At 41.2% G+C, this 14,755-nt stretch overlaps 2 protein-coding genes across 2 annotated transcripts in view; one reads left to right on the plus strand and one right to left on the minus strand.

Moving 5' to 3' along the window:
• The window catches only part of PTPN14 (protein tyrosine phosphatase non-receptor type 14), a 439,438-nt gene that overhangs the window by 313,315 nt on the left and 111,368 nt on the right, over positions 1–14,755 (plus strand). The gene's annotated exons all lie outside the window — the stretch shown is intronic.
• The window catches only part of PROX1 (prospero homeobox 1), a 74,097-nt gene that overhangs the window by 35,000 nt on the left and 24,342 nt on the right, over positions 1–14,755 (minus strand). Inside the window, exon 4 of the mRNA XM_081854653.1 lies at positions 9,587–9,781. Coding sequence (XP_081710779.1) covers positions 9,587–9,781 — 195 coding nt within the window. The remainder of the gene's footprint in view (positions 1–9,586; positions 9,782–14,755) is intronic.

A 14,755-nucleotide genomic window follows, 5' to 3' on the forward strand; every position in this document is an offset into this window, starting at 1 on the left:
AGCCACCAGAAATAAGGCAATAGATTGCATCTAGGGGTGGGTGGCTAGGAAAGCGGACGATTCCTAGCTAGATATAGTGTGCGCAAGCTTGGTCTTGTATCATTCTATTATCGCCGTGGAATTATCCACACACACACACACACACACACACACACACAAAGCAGGTGAGGGCAATTGCGCCCCGTCTTCCCCGCCAAAAAGCCACAGGGTAGGTTGGAGTCAGGAAAAAACGTCCTCGCCGTGGTGCGTTAAAAAGGATGGTCCTTTCTCTCTCTCCCCCACCCCTTCTCTCCGCCAAATCACTTCACAGAGGCAGAAAAACAGACAAACACAAAAGAGTTTGAGACTTTTTCTCCGACATTAAATAGAGTAACTGATAAGGTCAGACATATGATACCTAAAGACATGAATCTGTGAACTCTTGAAGTCAAAGGACCTCTCTGTGCAAAGGAACAATCTTTCAAAGGAAACAGATCACAGAACTCCACTGAATCCCCTTTAAACTTTATGAAGCAGGAGGGGAAAAAGCTCTAAGTAAGGAAGCCTGACAGAAGAGCCTTGAACTATTTTCTGAAGGAAAGATGAGACCCTCACTAGGCTGCCACAAAACATCTTTTTTTTCTCTCCTAAAGGCTCTTCTGAACTTTGATATGTGCCAAGACACCACTATTGAAAGCTGTATAATTATGTGCTATAACCACTGTAGAAAATGCTTTGTTCACCTCAACAAAGAACAATAAGCAAAGTAAAGTGACATTACACTGTATCTTTTTCTTTAAGAATGTTGAGAGAGGTCATGGTACATTATAACTAATAGAGCTGTTGAGTAAGGAGGTTTAAAAATTTGATCTTGCTGTGCTTAAATGTAACCCAATGGGGGAAAATAGTCAGAGGGAGCTATAAAATCTAATGACATTAAATCAAATAGCCCGCACATCATTTCGGGCCTATCTCATTGTAGTAGCAAACACATTGAATCCAAGGGGGATAAATATCAAAATGAGACTCTAAAACTACATATACCCTCAACTGCATGCCTGGTTCAGCTGATTAAATACTGTTTCAGGAAGAACTTCCTCAGCTGAACCAGAAACAACAATTGAATGTATAATTATTATTAGGGGTCCACACAAGGTTCATTGACAATTAAAAGTGGCATTTACAATATTGTTACAGTGCCACTTTATGCTTGCATAACTTTTGCAACTGAATTTAATAAAATGAGATATACTGGCTGAGCTGAAGGAAACTGTCTTCCTGAAGGATGTTTTCATACTTTTTAAAGAAATAAAAATCAACATTGTTTAAGATGCAACGAGATAGCTACAACGTCTCTATATTTTTAATGGAAAATAGAGGAACAAAGTTCTACCACGAATCCCATTCTGCAATCTTTCCATTCATTGATTTTGGATATAATTAATCAGCCCAGCAGGAATATTTTAATTATTTTCAAACTGCAGTGTTTAAGTTTCAAATTATTCTGTTGCACATCAGAGGAATTAGAGCTTATTATGAAATAATAATAATAATAATAATAATAATAATAATATATGTACATGGGGAAATAAGACTGCTATCAAATGTCTGAAGAATACATGAAGCCAGGCATTTTCAATATATAACAAAGTGCAAATGAAGTCCTATTACTCTTATTGCAAAGTGCAAACTAATGTCCTATCATTGTTGCAGCCGCCTCAAACTTCTTTAAAACTGATGCCTCTTGCTTTTTTTGTTGCATTCTTTAAAATAATATTTTTAGCCCTGGTAGGAGGTGTGGAAGACTGCATCCTGTTAGAACTTTCTCACTCAAAATGTGAAGCCTAGCTTTAAGGCATCCTTTGCACAGGTACTCAGCCTAGGTGGTACCAGCGGTTAAATGCACAGTGCTACATAGTTTTTGCAGCCTGCTTCCAGAATGTTTGCAACAGTATTGCTGGTAAACATGCCGTGGATGTTAGAAGTCAGAACCACAACCAATTAATCAACTTCAGCTAATTTTGACCTGTTGTTTCATTAGGGTAAAAGTCACTTACAGATTTCACAGGGATCTGTCTGAGGCTTTAACCAAGCAAACTAAAAGGGGGGACAGCATGAAATGCTCTACAGTCTGTATGTGGATTGATGTTAACTTTCAGACTTAAAGCAAAATAGTACATACATTATATAATGGGTAGAACAATCAGCAGTTTGGCATTTTAGTTAATGCTAGGTTACATGTATTGTATGGGGGGGCAAGTGTGAAGATTTTAAATCAGCATCAATAGACATGACTTTAGAAAATGATACACTTGAAAGATTATAGAATTGTGAGAGAGCCGGGAAATAATAGCGCACTGTAGTTGATTAGACAATGACCAGCCCACAAAGTTACATCTATTCTTTTACACCTAAGTTTCCAATCTTTGGGGGCCCATGACAGATTTGAAGTTTTGAGAGGCTGCCACACCCTCTTCCTTCTCTTCCCCCTCCCTTTGGTAAGTCCACACAGACACACCCCTCCCTGACACAGAGAGCAAGCGCACGCACACTGGGCTTTCCTGTCGGCTCTGAAGGTCTACGTTGGTACAGTCCACAGTAAAAGTCACAGAGCTGGTTCTTACCAGCGCTACCAAAACACTGATGAAGTTACAGGCAAAGATTGTCACGGATCTTCACAAAATTTACACATGATGAAAACCAAAGCACCAAGACATTACAGGACACCTCTGGATGCAGAGGTAACCAATGATTTGGTGGTAGTTTTCAGAGTAACCCTTGTAAAAGTTATGAGGATACATGCCTTGTATTCATGTTTTTGAGTCATGGCAGTGCTGGAAAACACCAGTCATGGGTTTGTTTTTTTCCATTTCAGTCAGTGGATACAGATGTTTCTGTTATGTGATATTGGGAGGATGAAAAAAACACACAATTTCAAGAGACTCTGTTTTACTGCAGCTAATCTGTGTGTGTGTGTGCGCGCGCACACACACACTCTATTTCTTTCTCCTCATCCCCTACAGATCTCACTTTTTCTCTCTCTGGTTCTCCCTTAGTTATTCCATTTTCCTGCCTGAGCATCCAATATTGCTCCCATTTCTCTTCTCTTCTCTTGGCCATTCAACTTCCTTTTCAGCTACTAATCTGAACATTGGAAAACACACACAACTAGAAAATGAAGTGGAAAAGTGTGTCCCTTTTTCAACCTCCTCCTTAAGTTCCCTTTTTTGGAGGAGGGTGAACCTCTGCCCCCATCACAAGACGCAGGTAGCAATGAGGAAGGGGGAGGGCTCAGAGATTTTGTGAATACCTAGAAAAGTCCTCAAAGGTGGTATTGTGCCCACAAGAACCCCTTTGGTGGTTATAAGCTTACAAAGGTATCCAGGATGCAAAGGTTTATACATGACAACCACAGTTTACTAGTCAGGCTACTGCAACTCTCTAGCTTATATTTGAGAGAACACAAGTTCACATAGTGCAAGTTTCTGGCCCACAACATTTAAAAACAAATGTAGCAAATAAGTACACCTAGGAATACGTTAACTGATTTTGCTAGGCTAAAATCCTAAATTACAACCTCTTAAGGAAATGGAACTAGGTATGACAATGAAGTTATGGATAGAGGCATAGTTTGAACACAACACCAAGCCATCGTTTATTAAATGATGGCTTATTTGCATGTCTGACTCATGCCAAGAGGCTGAACTATAGTTGGGTTACCAAACAACCCACCCACTGAATCCATGATTTGCTGTTGGCTTGCAAATCTTGGTTTATTTTAACTATGGATTGGTGTTACATGCAAACCCAGCACTCTTTCTTAACTATGGCTTGTTTGGCCACTTTTACCCAGACACTCACCTGACTACAAAAGTACAAGGCAAGAGCAGATGAAAAAAGACTTTGGAGAAACAAGCCATGGGTTTATTTGATTGTCTGTAGGAACCCATGATCTGTTAAACAAACCATGGCTTAGTGTTATGGGCAAACCAGGCCATTTAACAGGAGAATTCTAGTGGACGGGAATGTACATGTCCCCATTATGAATCTGTTCCTCCCTCTTCCTGACAACCTCTATGCTTTTCCAGAAATCCCAGATCTCATTACTATGCCCTTCAAAATAAAAACTCAGCCATAAGATTTCACAACAGTGCATCAACAGAGTTCTGATTTTTACATCAACAGGTAGAGCACCTTTTTGGTATACATAAGATGTCAGGTTCAATCCCTGACATTCCCAGTTAAAAATATCACAGGAGGCAAGGCTGGGAAAGACCTCTCCCACAGAGATGGATGAACCAATGATCTAGCTTAGTAAAAGGCAGGTTCATACACCCTTCACTGTGGAATTTAGGACTTTTCAGCTTACATTTCTAAGTAATTGCTTATGAAAGGCAAACAGAGACTACCCACTTGTCAGAGATGACAGTGACTGAAACACTATTTATGAAAGTATATCACAATTTATTGTATTCAAATCTACTAAGAATGTCCATATTATAAACAACAGTGCTCGTAAAACAGGTGCATATATTACTGGTTATACTGTCCACTTTTTAGTTCGTGCTTTCTTATTGTATATATTTATTTCTAATTTCAAACACCATGTTTGCTGCAGTGTACCAGGAAGCTCCTCCATCAAAAGCCTTCCACCTCTCGCTTCAATGCAACTGGCAGCTTCTAGGGACTCATGTAGCAGATACTTCCATTGAATAGGGGAGGGTAGACTTTGCAAGGAATACCTGCACACACTGGCAATCACTGAAACAAGGTGATGCTTGCACAACTAGCATCCTTAGCCGCCTACCTTTTGGCTCCAAGGATCCTCCCAGCATGTCTCACAAGACCTTTCAGCTGTCTCTCTCCATAAAATTAACACTGCAAGCCTTGTTCAGGGGTTTTGCATACAGTTAATACATACACAGGTGGGGAAGTGGTGCCACACCAAATCTGCACAGAAACCTATAGGGATATAGAACATGATCTGGAACCTTGAGCAACCAGGGTTCCAGATTGCAAAGGTTCCCTTCCTTCAAATGTTTGCACAGCACTGTATGCATCAATGTCCAGGTGAAGGGCTACTAAGCATGGCCCCTTTCCTCACTCACCTGTTTTCCTTCACTGTAAGCATAGTGCTTGCTATAGCATTTAGCAGGTTGATCCCCAATACCGTTTAATCCACAAAACAATTAAATACAGCAAGGCAGCAACATGTGGACCAGATATGTAGGTTCCACACTCTGTATGGTGTATGAGTCAGCCTTTGGCTCATCTTCCATACTGCATGTATAGCTTTTAAGCAGGTATACAGGCAAGAGTGCCTATGCAGGTTGGCTCTGGAGATGTGGTCCGCACCATGGAAAAGGGCTGGGTGACTGACATGAGCAAGTCCAATTTACACAGAATATATGCATAAGGGGAAGTTTATGAGTTTCGCTCCTGCATCCCACCATGGGCATAACTACATGCTTCTCACGGCACGTGATAACTGAGGGCCACATGACATGGGAGTTCTGCTATTGGATTTCCAGACACCTTCCTCCTCTCTCCTCAAAGCAGCTGCAGAAGGCCCTGATTTTTGTAAGACAGGATGGAGAGTTTAACTCTTGTTTTCAATGCCCGTTCCCAAATGCAAATCAACTTCCCAAAGCTACTTTTAGTTGCAAAGTAGAAGCATCCATGCATGAGTATTTACGCAATGTATCTATTTTATATCTAGGCGCTCACAGTGAACCACAACTGGTGTGGAATGCATGTTGATAGGGGGTGTGCAGCTAATTTGCTTCCCAAATGCCAATTGTGTATATTTTAAAGGGGGGGGCAGCAATTTACACAGGTACATGGGGTGGAATTCAACATAGTGCTAAGTGGGCTATGCCAGCACAGAACGAGGTCTGCTTGTGCAATGGGACTTCCACCTCTTATACCCTAACCTCTGGAACAGATTTAAAGAGTATGGGGAACAAAGCGGGAAAGGTCTCATTCACAAGTGGACCTCATTCCATGCACATAACAACTCGGTTGAATCCCACCAGTACATTTCACAATCACTTCTTTTATCCTCAGATAAATTTGCCCAAGTATGAAACGCAATGGGGAAAGCTGCATCTAAGTGCAATTGGAACAAAGTGTAATTTGAACAAGTGCTCCTCATCTAGGTTGAGTTGATCTGCCACTCGCAGCCTACAAGCAATTAGATTTCTGCAAAATCCCAAAATGTTCAGTGGCCATTCACAAGTTTGATATGCTAGCCTACCTATAGGTGGGCAAGGAAGTTGAAGATAAACTGGAACTGGTCCAGTGCTACTACCACTAGATGACTGGGGGAAAGCCGGTGGGAGAACAAAGAGCTAAATAAATCCACCCTAACAATTAAATATTAAAACCAAATAATATATGTGTGTGTGACTTATGTAAGAAACCCATAGAAAGCTGCTGTCTCTTTCATGTTCTGATTCCCTTTAAAATATTCTCTGCAAACCATCCAGGATAAGTATGTTTCTATCGCATTTGGAGTGCATATCTAGATGTCTACTTGCAAGTTCAATGGAGCTTTGTTCTAAGTGTGTCTAGAATTGCAGTCTTTAGATACTTGAGTTTAAAACATACTAGAGATTACACAAACAGCACCACATAGCTGCTGAGGTGTTTTTTTGTTTTGTTTATTTAGGAGGGAGAGCTTCTATTTAATGTGTGCTGAAAACATAAATGAATTAGGGTGGAGTAGGATGGTGATGGTGTTTCCTGCTTGGCAGGGGGTTGGACTCGATGGCCCTTGTGGTCTCTTCCAACTCTATGATTCTATGATTCTAGGATGCTCTATAAGTTACCATTTGTGAGAAACAGTAATGCGCAAGGATAGACATATAAAAATCCTCCTTCCCCAGCACGCGTATCTTTAATTCATCAGAATGTAAGTTTTGCTTACTACTAAAGATGATTTGGTTCAGTTTTGTGTTGCAGCTGGGCCTAATGTGTTCACAATTTCAACTGACCTCCAATGACAGCACACAGAAACACAGAAACAAATTGGTACACTTCTCGCAAACAGAGAGAGATTACTCGTTCAGTCACCAAATCCTTCTGCAAGGTGTTTCAGCTACCTCTGGCTATGAGCCTGAGGCGATTGTGACAAATCTAAAGTAAGGAGGCATGAGGATTGTTAAGGATCTTATTTGAGTTCTGTTAACAGTTGCTGGCGGCTCCAAGGCATTGTGAAAGGAAGTCAGAAAAGCCAGCTCATATGTTAGAGCAAAGGCAGGCCCCAGCAGCTCCACAGTGGGCTGAGGATGTGTTTCGTATGAACTGCTGAAGGACATTCATGAGTCTAAAAAGCATGTGTGTTGTCCACAGGGACGCCGCTTGCACAATGTGTGATGTGGCTCTGGCAGGTGTATGTTGAGTAATAGATCTTAAGGAAAACAGGTTCCATAATTCGCCCAGAGCCCCCTTTTTCTATGAGATTTTATCCCCATTTCTTCAATACATTATGAATGTTAACTCCGTAAAAGGAAGCGAGCAGAAAAGGTTTAGGAAAATCCATTTAAATTATTTAAGATGAAAGGCATATCAGGCTTCAATTATATTAAAGGATCAGCAATAAAAGTATGAAGGGGAGGAACTCTGATGATGCTAAATATGGAAAACGCTCCATTTGCTCAAGGACTTCAGATCCAATTTCAACACCACAGTACATGTCATTTTTGCTTCAGTGCTAGTCACCTGGGCTGGCCGCTGATCAGGCAAGAATGCATACCTTCAGATTAAACGATATGCAGTAATGGCCTGTTCAGGTCCAGGTTTTCAGCCTAGTGGGTAGCAGTCTTAAAGCTTCCATCCAGCTGTTTGTATGAATTAGGAATTTCATAGCCATGCATTTGAACACAAGTGAAAGGGGTTCTGTGTTATAAGAAATTAACTTATTGGGGGGGGGGCAAAACTTATGCTGCAATCTCCAGATCAGATAATTGCAAACGACTGGGAACAATATGCCATAGGTGTTATGTTGCAGCCTCAGGCTGCTCCAATTAAAAGCCATTTCCTCCATGCTTTAAACTGTGCAACATAGAAAGACTCACATAGGTAGCTCAAAGACAGAAAGAGGGCAACACAATATATAGATGCATATTAATGCTTTTGCATTTTCAGACAGAGACGTGATTTATGAGAACAGGCTCATATTGTGAAATTGTACATATAACCCTTATTCATCTTCTGCTAAATTGTTATTAGGAGGGTGTCAAATGCACTTTCCCTTTGTTTTTGTTCTTGGTTTCTTCAGAAGAAGCTCCATCCAAGAGTAGTGTAGTCATTGGCCCTCCAGAGGTTGCTGGACTCCAACTCCCATCAGCCCCAGCCAGGATGGCCCTTAAAAGACCAGGGACGATTGGAACTATAGTCCAGCAGCATCTAGAACAGGGTTTCTCAAACTTGGGTCTCCAGCAGCTACAATTCCAATAATCCCTGACCACTGGTCTTACTAGCTAGGAATGATGGGAGTTGTAGTCCGAAAACAGTTGGAGACCCGAGTTTGGGAAAACCTGATCTAGAGGGATCTTCAGTAGCCAGGACCACAAGGTAGGGCACACATTTTATAAAGAATAAGCCTGATAGGCCATGGCTGTTTTGTTTTGGCAACACACACTGAAATAAAAATCTCCAGTGAATAAGAGTAGAAGTGAAATCTGCATCCTAACCTTCTGTGTCCCTTTCCAACTGAATCACTTAGATGTGATGATGATGGTGATGGCAATCACTTTAGAAATGCTTCAGAGCACGTTTTTGTACCTAGCACAGTACTACTTCCATAGGGAAAGAAACAAAAGCACTTGCCACCCCTTCTGACCACGCCACTGTGCAGCTTATACCAAACAATGTGGCCCATCCTTTGAGCAGATAATACCAACGCACTGCCACAAGGCTTCAATGCCACAGAGTGACAACTCCCAGAAGCCCCTCTCGCCTCATCCCTGCATCTGACAGTGCAAAACGCTTATCATCAGCACGGAGGAATTTGCCACCGTGGGGCTTACGGAAGGTCAGCAGGTTAGCAACAATCGCTTGCTGAGCCAAGGCCTCGGTGATTGGCTCATACCCGCTCATTGTTGGCCTGTAAGGAAGAGTTTCAATCAAAGCTGCCAATCCATGGGGTATAATCCAGAGACATTTAGATAGGCCTAGTCCCCGTTGATTTCAATGGAACCGAGACACAACTAAGTCACGCTTTTGTTTGTTTTTGTTTCGCTCGTGAGCTGCGTTTTCTGTCCGGGTTGCAAAATGATTAGCTACAGTCAAAAGATCTCGAGTAGGGTGGGTTTTTCAAGAAAATAGCTCTTGAAAATGTAGCTGAAACGCAAGCAACCCAAATGCAGCGCTCTGCTATCGAGACAGAAAAGTTTCTGATAAGGCAGGCAAAAATGACCTTCTTCCCTTTTTCCTTTTTAACAAAACATAGAACAAAACACATTAACATCATTTACAAGGTGGGCACTGTGAAAGAAACAGTCTCCAAAATAAGCGAAAATGCATAAAAATGGGAGGGGGGAAAGAAAATTTCAATTATATGCATGCATAGAAGAGGAAGAAACCCAGAAAGGTCACAGCGTACCTCAAAGTCATTTGCTTTATTGTAGTGCATGTTGAGGGCTCTGTACAGCTCACAGTCTCTGGTTATGGACAGCTCTTCAGTGCTTGTTACCCCGTCGTTGATGGCTTGGCGTGCATACTTCTCCATCTGAATGTAGTAGAACTCACGGAAATTGCTAAACCACTTGATGAGCTGAGAGGTAATACATCTGTTGAACTGTGGAAATCAGAAGAGCAAGAAGGATTAGAGCGTTGACACGTCCTCTCTTTCCTCCCCATTTCACAACATCCTTTCTTACATCCACCCCTTCTCTTCCACCCGCCCCATAGCCAAGCTTCAAAAGCTGTTTTTAACCCAAGGGGTAAAGAGGCTTGAGTGGTCGAGTCAAATGATATAAAAATGCTGCGCCAATTTTTTAAATGGGAAAGGACTGGATCTCGTTCCTAAAGTTGATAGGAGCACTGCTGTTCTATCAGTTTAAGCATCATGCATGGAAAGCACTTTCAAATTTCGAGGCACCACTAACAAGCTTCTAGGCTCTTACAGGAGGAGATGTCCAGGACTTTCCAGGTTTGTGCTGATGTATTTTGTCTGATATAAGAGATGAGTGGCCAAAACAGTAAGATGTGACTATGTCTTGCCCATTGAAGGCAATTATTTATGGAGCCACATATAAGCTTGGGGGGGCGGCGGTTTGCAATGTGTTTCCTATTATGTAGCAGTTATTCCCCACAAATAAAAGTGTGAAATCAATTTAGAAAATATTTATGGGCAGGTGGTGTAACAGACAGAAGTAACTTGAGGTTGGTTACATTTCAGTGTGTCACATAGATCTGATGCAAAATTCCTTTCTCATTCTATGTCAAGCTAAAAAGAATTCCCCTCTCTCTTTATTGCACACACTCTAAACAAAAATGGGGCCTTCCTATAGGGTTGCTCTCACTTTGCAAAAAATAAATTTAAAAATTTGCATGTGACTTGTAGATGCTTAACATATCCTGAGTATCGAAATCCGCAAAGCCTCCATTAATCCCTGGCATTCCATCCAGCAAATTTAAAGTTTTCCAGCTCATCCATAAGATGGAGGAAAATGCACTGGATCCCTTTATTAGAAGTCAGAAGGTCAAGGTTAAAAGTGCCCACGTCTTTCAGGACAAGTTTTCTTACTGTTCCTCTGACCTTTGAACTGAAGATGTCACCTAAGCTGCGTCGCAGCTGATCCCTTCTTATTGACAGCCCTTCCTACGTGTAAAGGACAGATGCAACTTAACTTGCCAAGTTAAAACCAATAAATCCATAGCTATATATCTGGCAGGCTGATATACTACCCCCTGCCTTTTGTCATCACAGGCATTCACTTCCCCCGGCCCCCAGAAAGAGATGTGCATTAATCAAAAATCAACAAAGAACACTTATCAAATGCTGGCCATGAGAACATCCAGGCCTCCAACAAGATGACAGCTAAAGTGTGCATTGGGGCTGTAATTACTACACAGAAAGTTGTTTCCATGCTAGCAAAGATAATAAACGAATGAAAATTTATGGCAGGGAATCTAAGTAACAAGGAAACAGAAGCAGGGAGACTGGTGTTTCTCCCAAAAGGCCAACTTGCATCATAATTGCCATGCAGTTGCAAGGGTCCTTACAGATAATTGACCAGAAAATGATTAAGTCATCATCAAATCGCTTCTGCTTGCAAGAGTTCAAACATGTACTTAACCTATCCAAGAATTATATTTTCACTCTGTGTGTCTGCTCTGTCTCTATTCAGCCCTTGCGGGGAACCTGATTAAAAAGACAACTGAAGGACCCCCGTTATCTGATCTTCTGGTTACCGATTTCAATAGAACTTAAACCCATTACGATTTGCTGAACTTGGAGTTCTTTCCATTTTATCTCAGCAGTAAAATACACTGTCCAAATTTCCAGACACTGAGATAAGGACTACAGGCCCCCGTGACGGCTTACTGTTCCTTTTTAATTCTTTTAGAATAAGAAACAAAACATTACAAAATGATAGCAGGGTGTGCACTGGGGAATGAAAATTGCTTTGACATGGAGATTAGGCCCCTGCATTGTTACAAGACATTGTCTCATATGGGCAAGAGTACTGTAGAAGGGGAGGAAAATAGAAAGGGGATTCTTTTTCTAGAATGGTCATGAATGACCTAATGTGGACAACAACAACAAAAAGTAGGTGCGCATGTCATTATTTTGCAATAGGACAGAAAGAGAGATTTAATGATTATTGCTGCAGCATGGAAACATCAGAGAAAGTTTTAGTGTGGGGGGAAAAAAAAGGTAAGACATGCAAAAATTACAGACATAAGCACTTAAGGAACAAAACTAATCAGCTCGAATAGTATAGAAACATTTGGAGAGTGAGTTAATTGTGCATACATACAAATGTGTGCGCAACACACACACAAACACAGAGACAAATGCCCTCTCTCGCCTCAACATTCTGGTGTAGATAAATCAGTCTTTTTAAAATTGCTAAACTTTAAAGAGTTAATTATTCCCCCCCTTCTCTAGTGGAGTACAAGAAAAGGATCAATTGTTCTATAAAAGAAAAGCTCTGTAGTGTGTTAATGTGTTACTGCAAAAACTAATCGCTACAATAAAGAGTCTGTGTTTCCACAGTGTAAGAGTCTCTGTGACTTTGATTAATGCTTCCCACGGGATACCTCAGCCTCAATATGGGCTGAAGAAACTTCCTAAATATTCAATGAGCATGGTCAAAAGATGTATAAAACAAATCAATCTGACACCTTAATCTGGCTAGGCAGCAGTTGACTCAAGGGGTGGAGGGAATGAGATACATCATTTAACACTGCTGGGTTGAAAAGCCTGGAAGCGCCTGTTCTTCAAAGCTAAAATGACACTGAATCTGTTGTATTTAGTAGTCTTAGAATTATTAGCTTATACATTAAAATCGGCATCAAGTGGAGCGAAAGAAGATGATACAAGGAGAATCCTTTTTTGTTCCCACAATACTGACTCAGGAGATTTCCCCTTTCCCCCAGTTTAGTGACAAAAATATAAGATGGTTGCATCTTATTCAGCCTCACTAATGGCAGCTCCTTAAGTAAAGCAGCAGAAAAATCAAGGGTGAAATTTGGGTACAGTGATTCATGCATAAGTGATTGGAAAAATAAAAAATCAATGGGACAATTTCAAATAAACTAAGTAAGCAAGATGGATCCACAGAAATCAGTTTGGATTTATTTACAAACAAAAGATTTTGGGGGCTTATCTGCGTATGAAAAATATTTTATTCTTTTCAAATTGGTTAAATTGGCTTTTTTTGGGGGGGGGGGGAGTAAGCTCCCTTGAGTACAAGACCAGCACAGAGCACTAAACTGGACTTTGTATATTTATTGTACAACGTATTAGGATAGATTGCAGTGCATGGGCTGGGTTCCAAAGAGCCCTTGTGTGTTTTCCAGGGATTCTGTTCCAACTATAGATTCACATGCCGCACTGGAGGCCACTCTGAATGATCTCTTGATTTTTTGGAATGGATTTTTAATGGGGCACATGGGGTTGTGGTGGAAAGAAGGACCCTGGAGGATGGGCTCCATCCATCCTTTCTTCCCTGATTGCATTAGTGTTAGCGTGTTCCTTGAGGTTTTTTATAGGCACTGCTAATACAACAGAAAGAGTTCCTATTCTGCCACCGTACATTATGAAGTCCTTCCATTGGTTCTTCCTTCACATTAACTAAAAGCATCTGACCCAGAAATTTCTTCAAGACCTCTTTCTTATCTAGAAACATGAATAGTTACACTATCAAACCCACCATAGGTGCCAACTCCCTGAGGCCCTGGGTGCCTAAGCACCCACAAATTTCAGTGCCAGGGCCATGAGCGCTGGCATGGCACCCATGGCCCTGGACACCCACAGTCACGGGGCTAAGTTGGCACTCCTGAACCCATTGGTTTTGGTCTTTGAGAATACAGGCAACATTTTCATGCAGCTAAGTTAGACCAGGGTATCTCATGTTAGTCTAATTGTGTCTAGATTTTTTGGCTATAATGCATTATTTAAATTCATGCATTAAGTTGCATTGGGTTTCTCTTTCACCTGTCTTAACTATCGGCCTGTGTACATAGCAAATACTTAGGAGGTCAATTTATTGATCATTTGCACCAAGGAGTTCAGTGGGACTAAAACCCCAACCTATTGTTCCAGCAGGGATATCTGGTAAGACTAACATATTGTGTGATCTATAATGTTTTGCTGAAGTAGTGATTCATACATGTTGTTCTGTATCTGCTGGCATGATTGGTTGTTTGTTTGTTTAAAGTTTGTTTGCAATCTTTTTAAAGCTTTCTTTTTTAAAGGGTGGTGTTCAACTATGTCTTAGGGTAGATCTATTGAAGCTAATAGCCACATGCATTAATAGCACTGGACCCACTCTGAGTAAGAGTTGGTTGAATACCAACGAAAAGTTTGACACTAAAGTTTAGCCAAGCTGATTTTGAATTACTGTTGCCTAGCATGGTTTGGTTAATTAAATACTATAAAAAGGTGACTTGAGATGGAGGATACACTGATTTTTTAAAAAAATAGAAGAACTGGTTTAAAGGAAGTTGGGTGACACCATGCCCCTTTGCAAATCCAGATGAAAGTAAACATGCCTCCCAAAGAATGCCATTATCACAGGGTCTCTCTCTTCTTTTATAAATAAAACTACCTCCACACACATGGAAAGAATCTACTCAAAAGGAGCCTGCAGGCCTCCCCCCTCCACACAGAAAGCCTCTCCTCATTCCCACCCACATTTTCCTGACCTGTGCATGACACCTTTGAATGGCTAGCCCACAGAATGCTCCAGGTTCAATTCCTGGAATAGCCATTTGAAGAACATCAGGCAGAAGTTACAGATAGGTAGCCGTGTTGGTCTGCCATCGTCAAAACAAAAAAAATCCTTCCAGTAGCACCTTAAAGACAACTAAGTCAGTTCTTGGTATGAGCTTTCGTGTGCATGCACACTTCTTCAGATACACTGAAACAGAAGTTTCCAGACCCTTCTATATAGTGAGAAGGTGGGGAGGGGTATTACTCAGAAGGGTGGTAGGAATGGGTGATTGGCAGATAGCTGTGATGAGCCTGTTGACGACTCTTAACGACTACAATAGGTCTTACAGGAGGAAGCAAGGGGTGAAAAGGCAGAAGGGCTGTGAT

This window comes from Podarcis erhardii (genome assembly GCF_964252035.2).
Source record: "Podarcis erhardii genome assembly, chromosome: 3".
Lineage (NCBI taxonomy): Eukaryota > Metazoa > Chordata > Lepidosauria > Squamata > Lacertidae > Podarcis > Podarcis erhardii.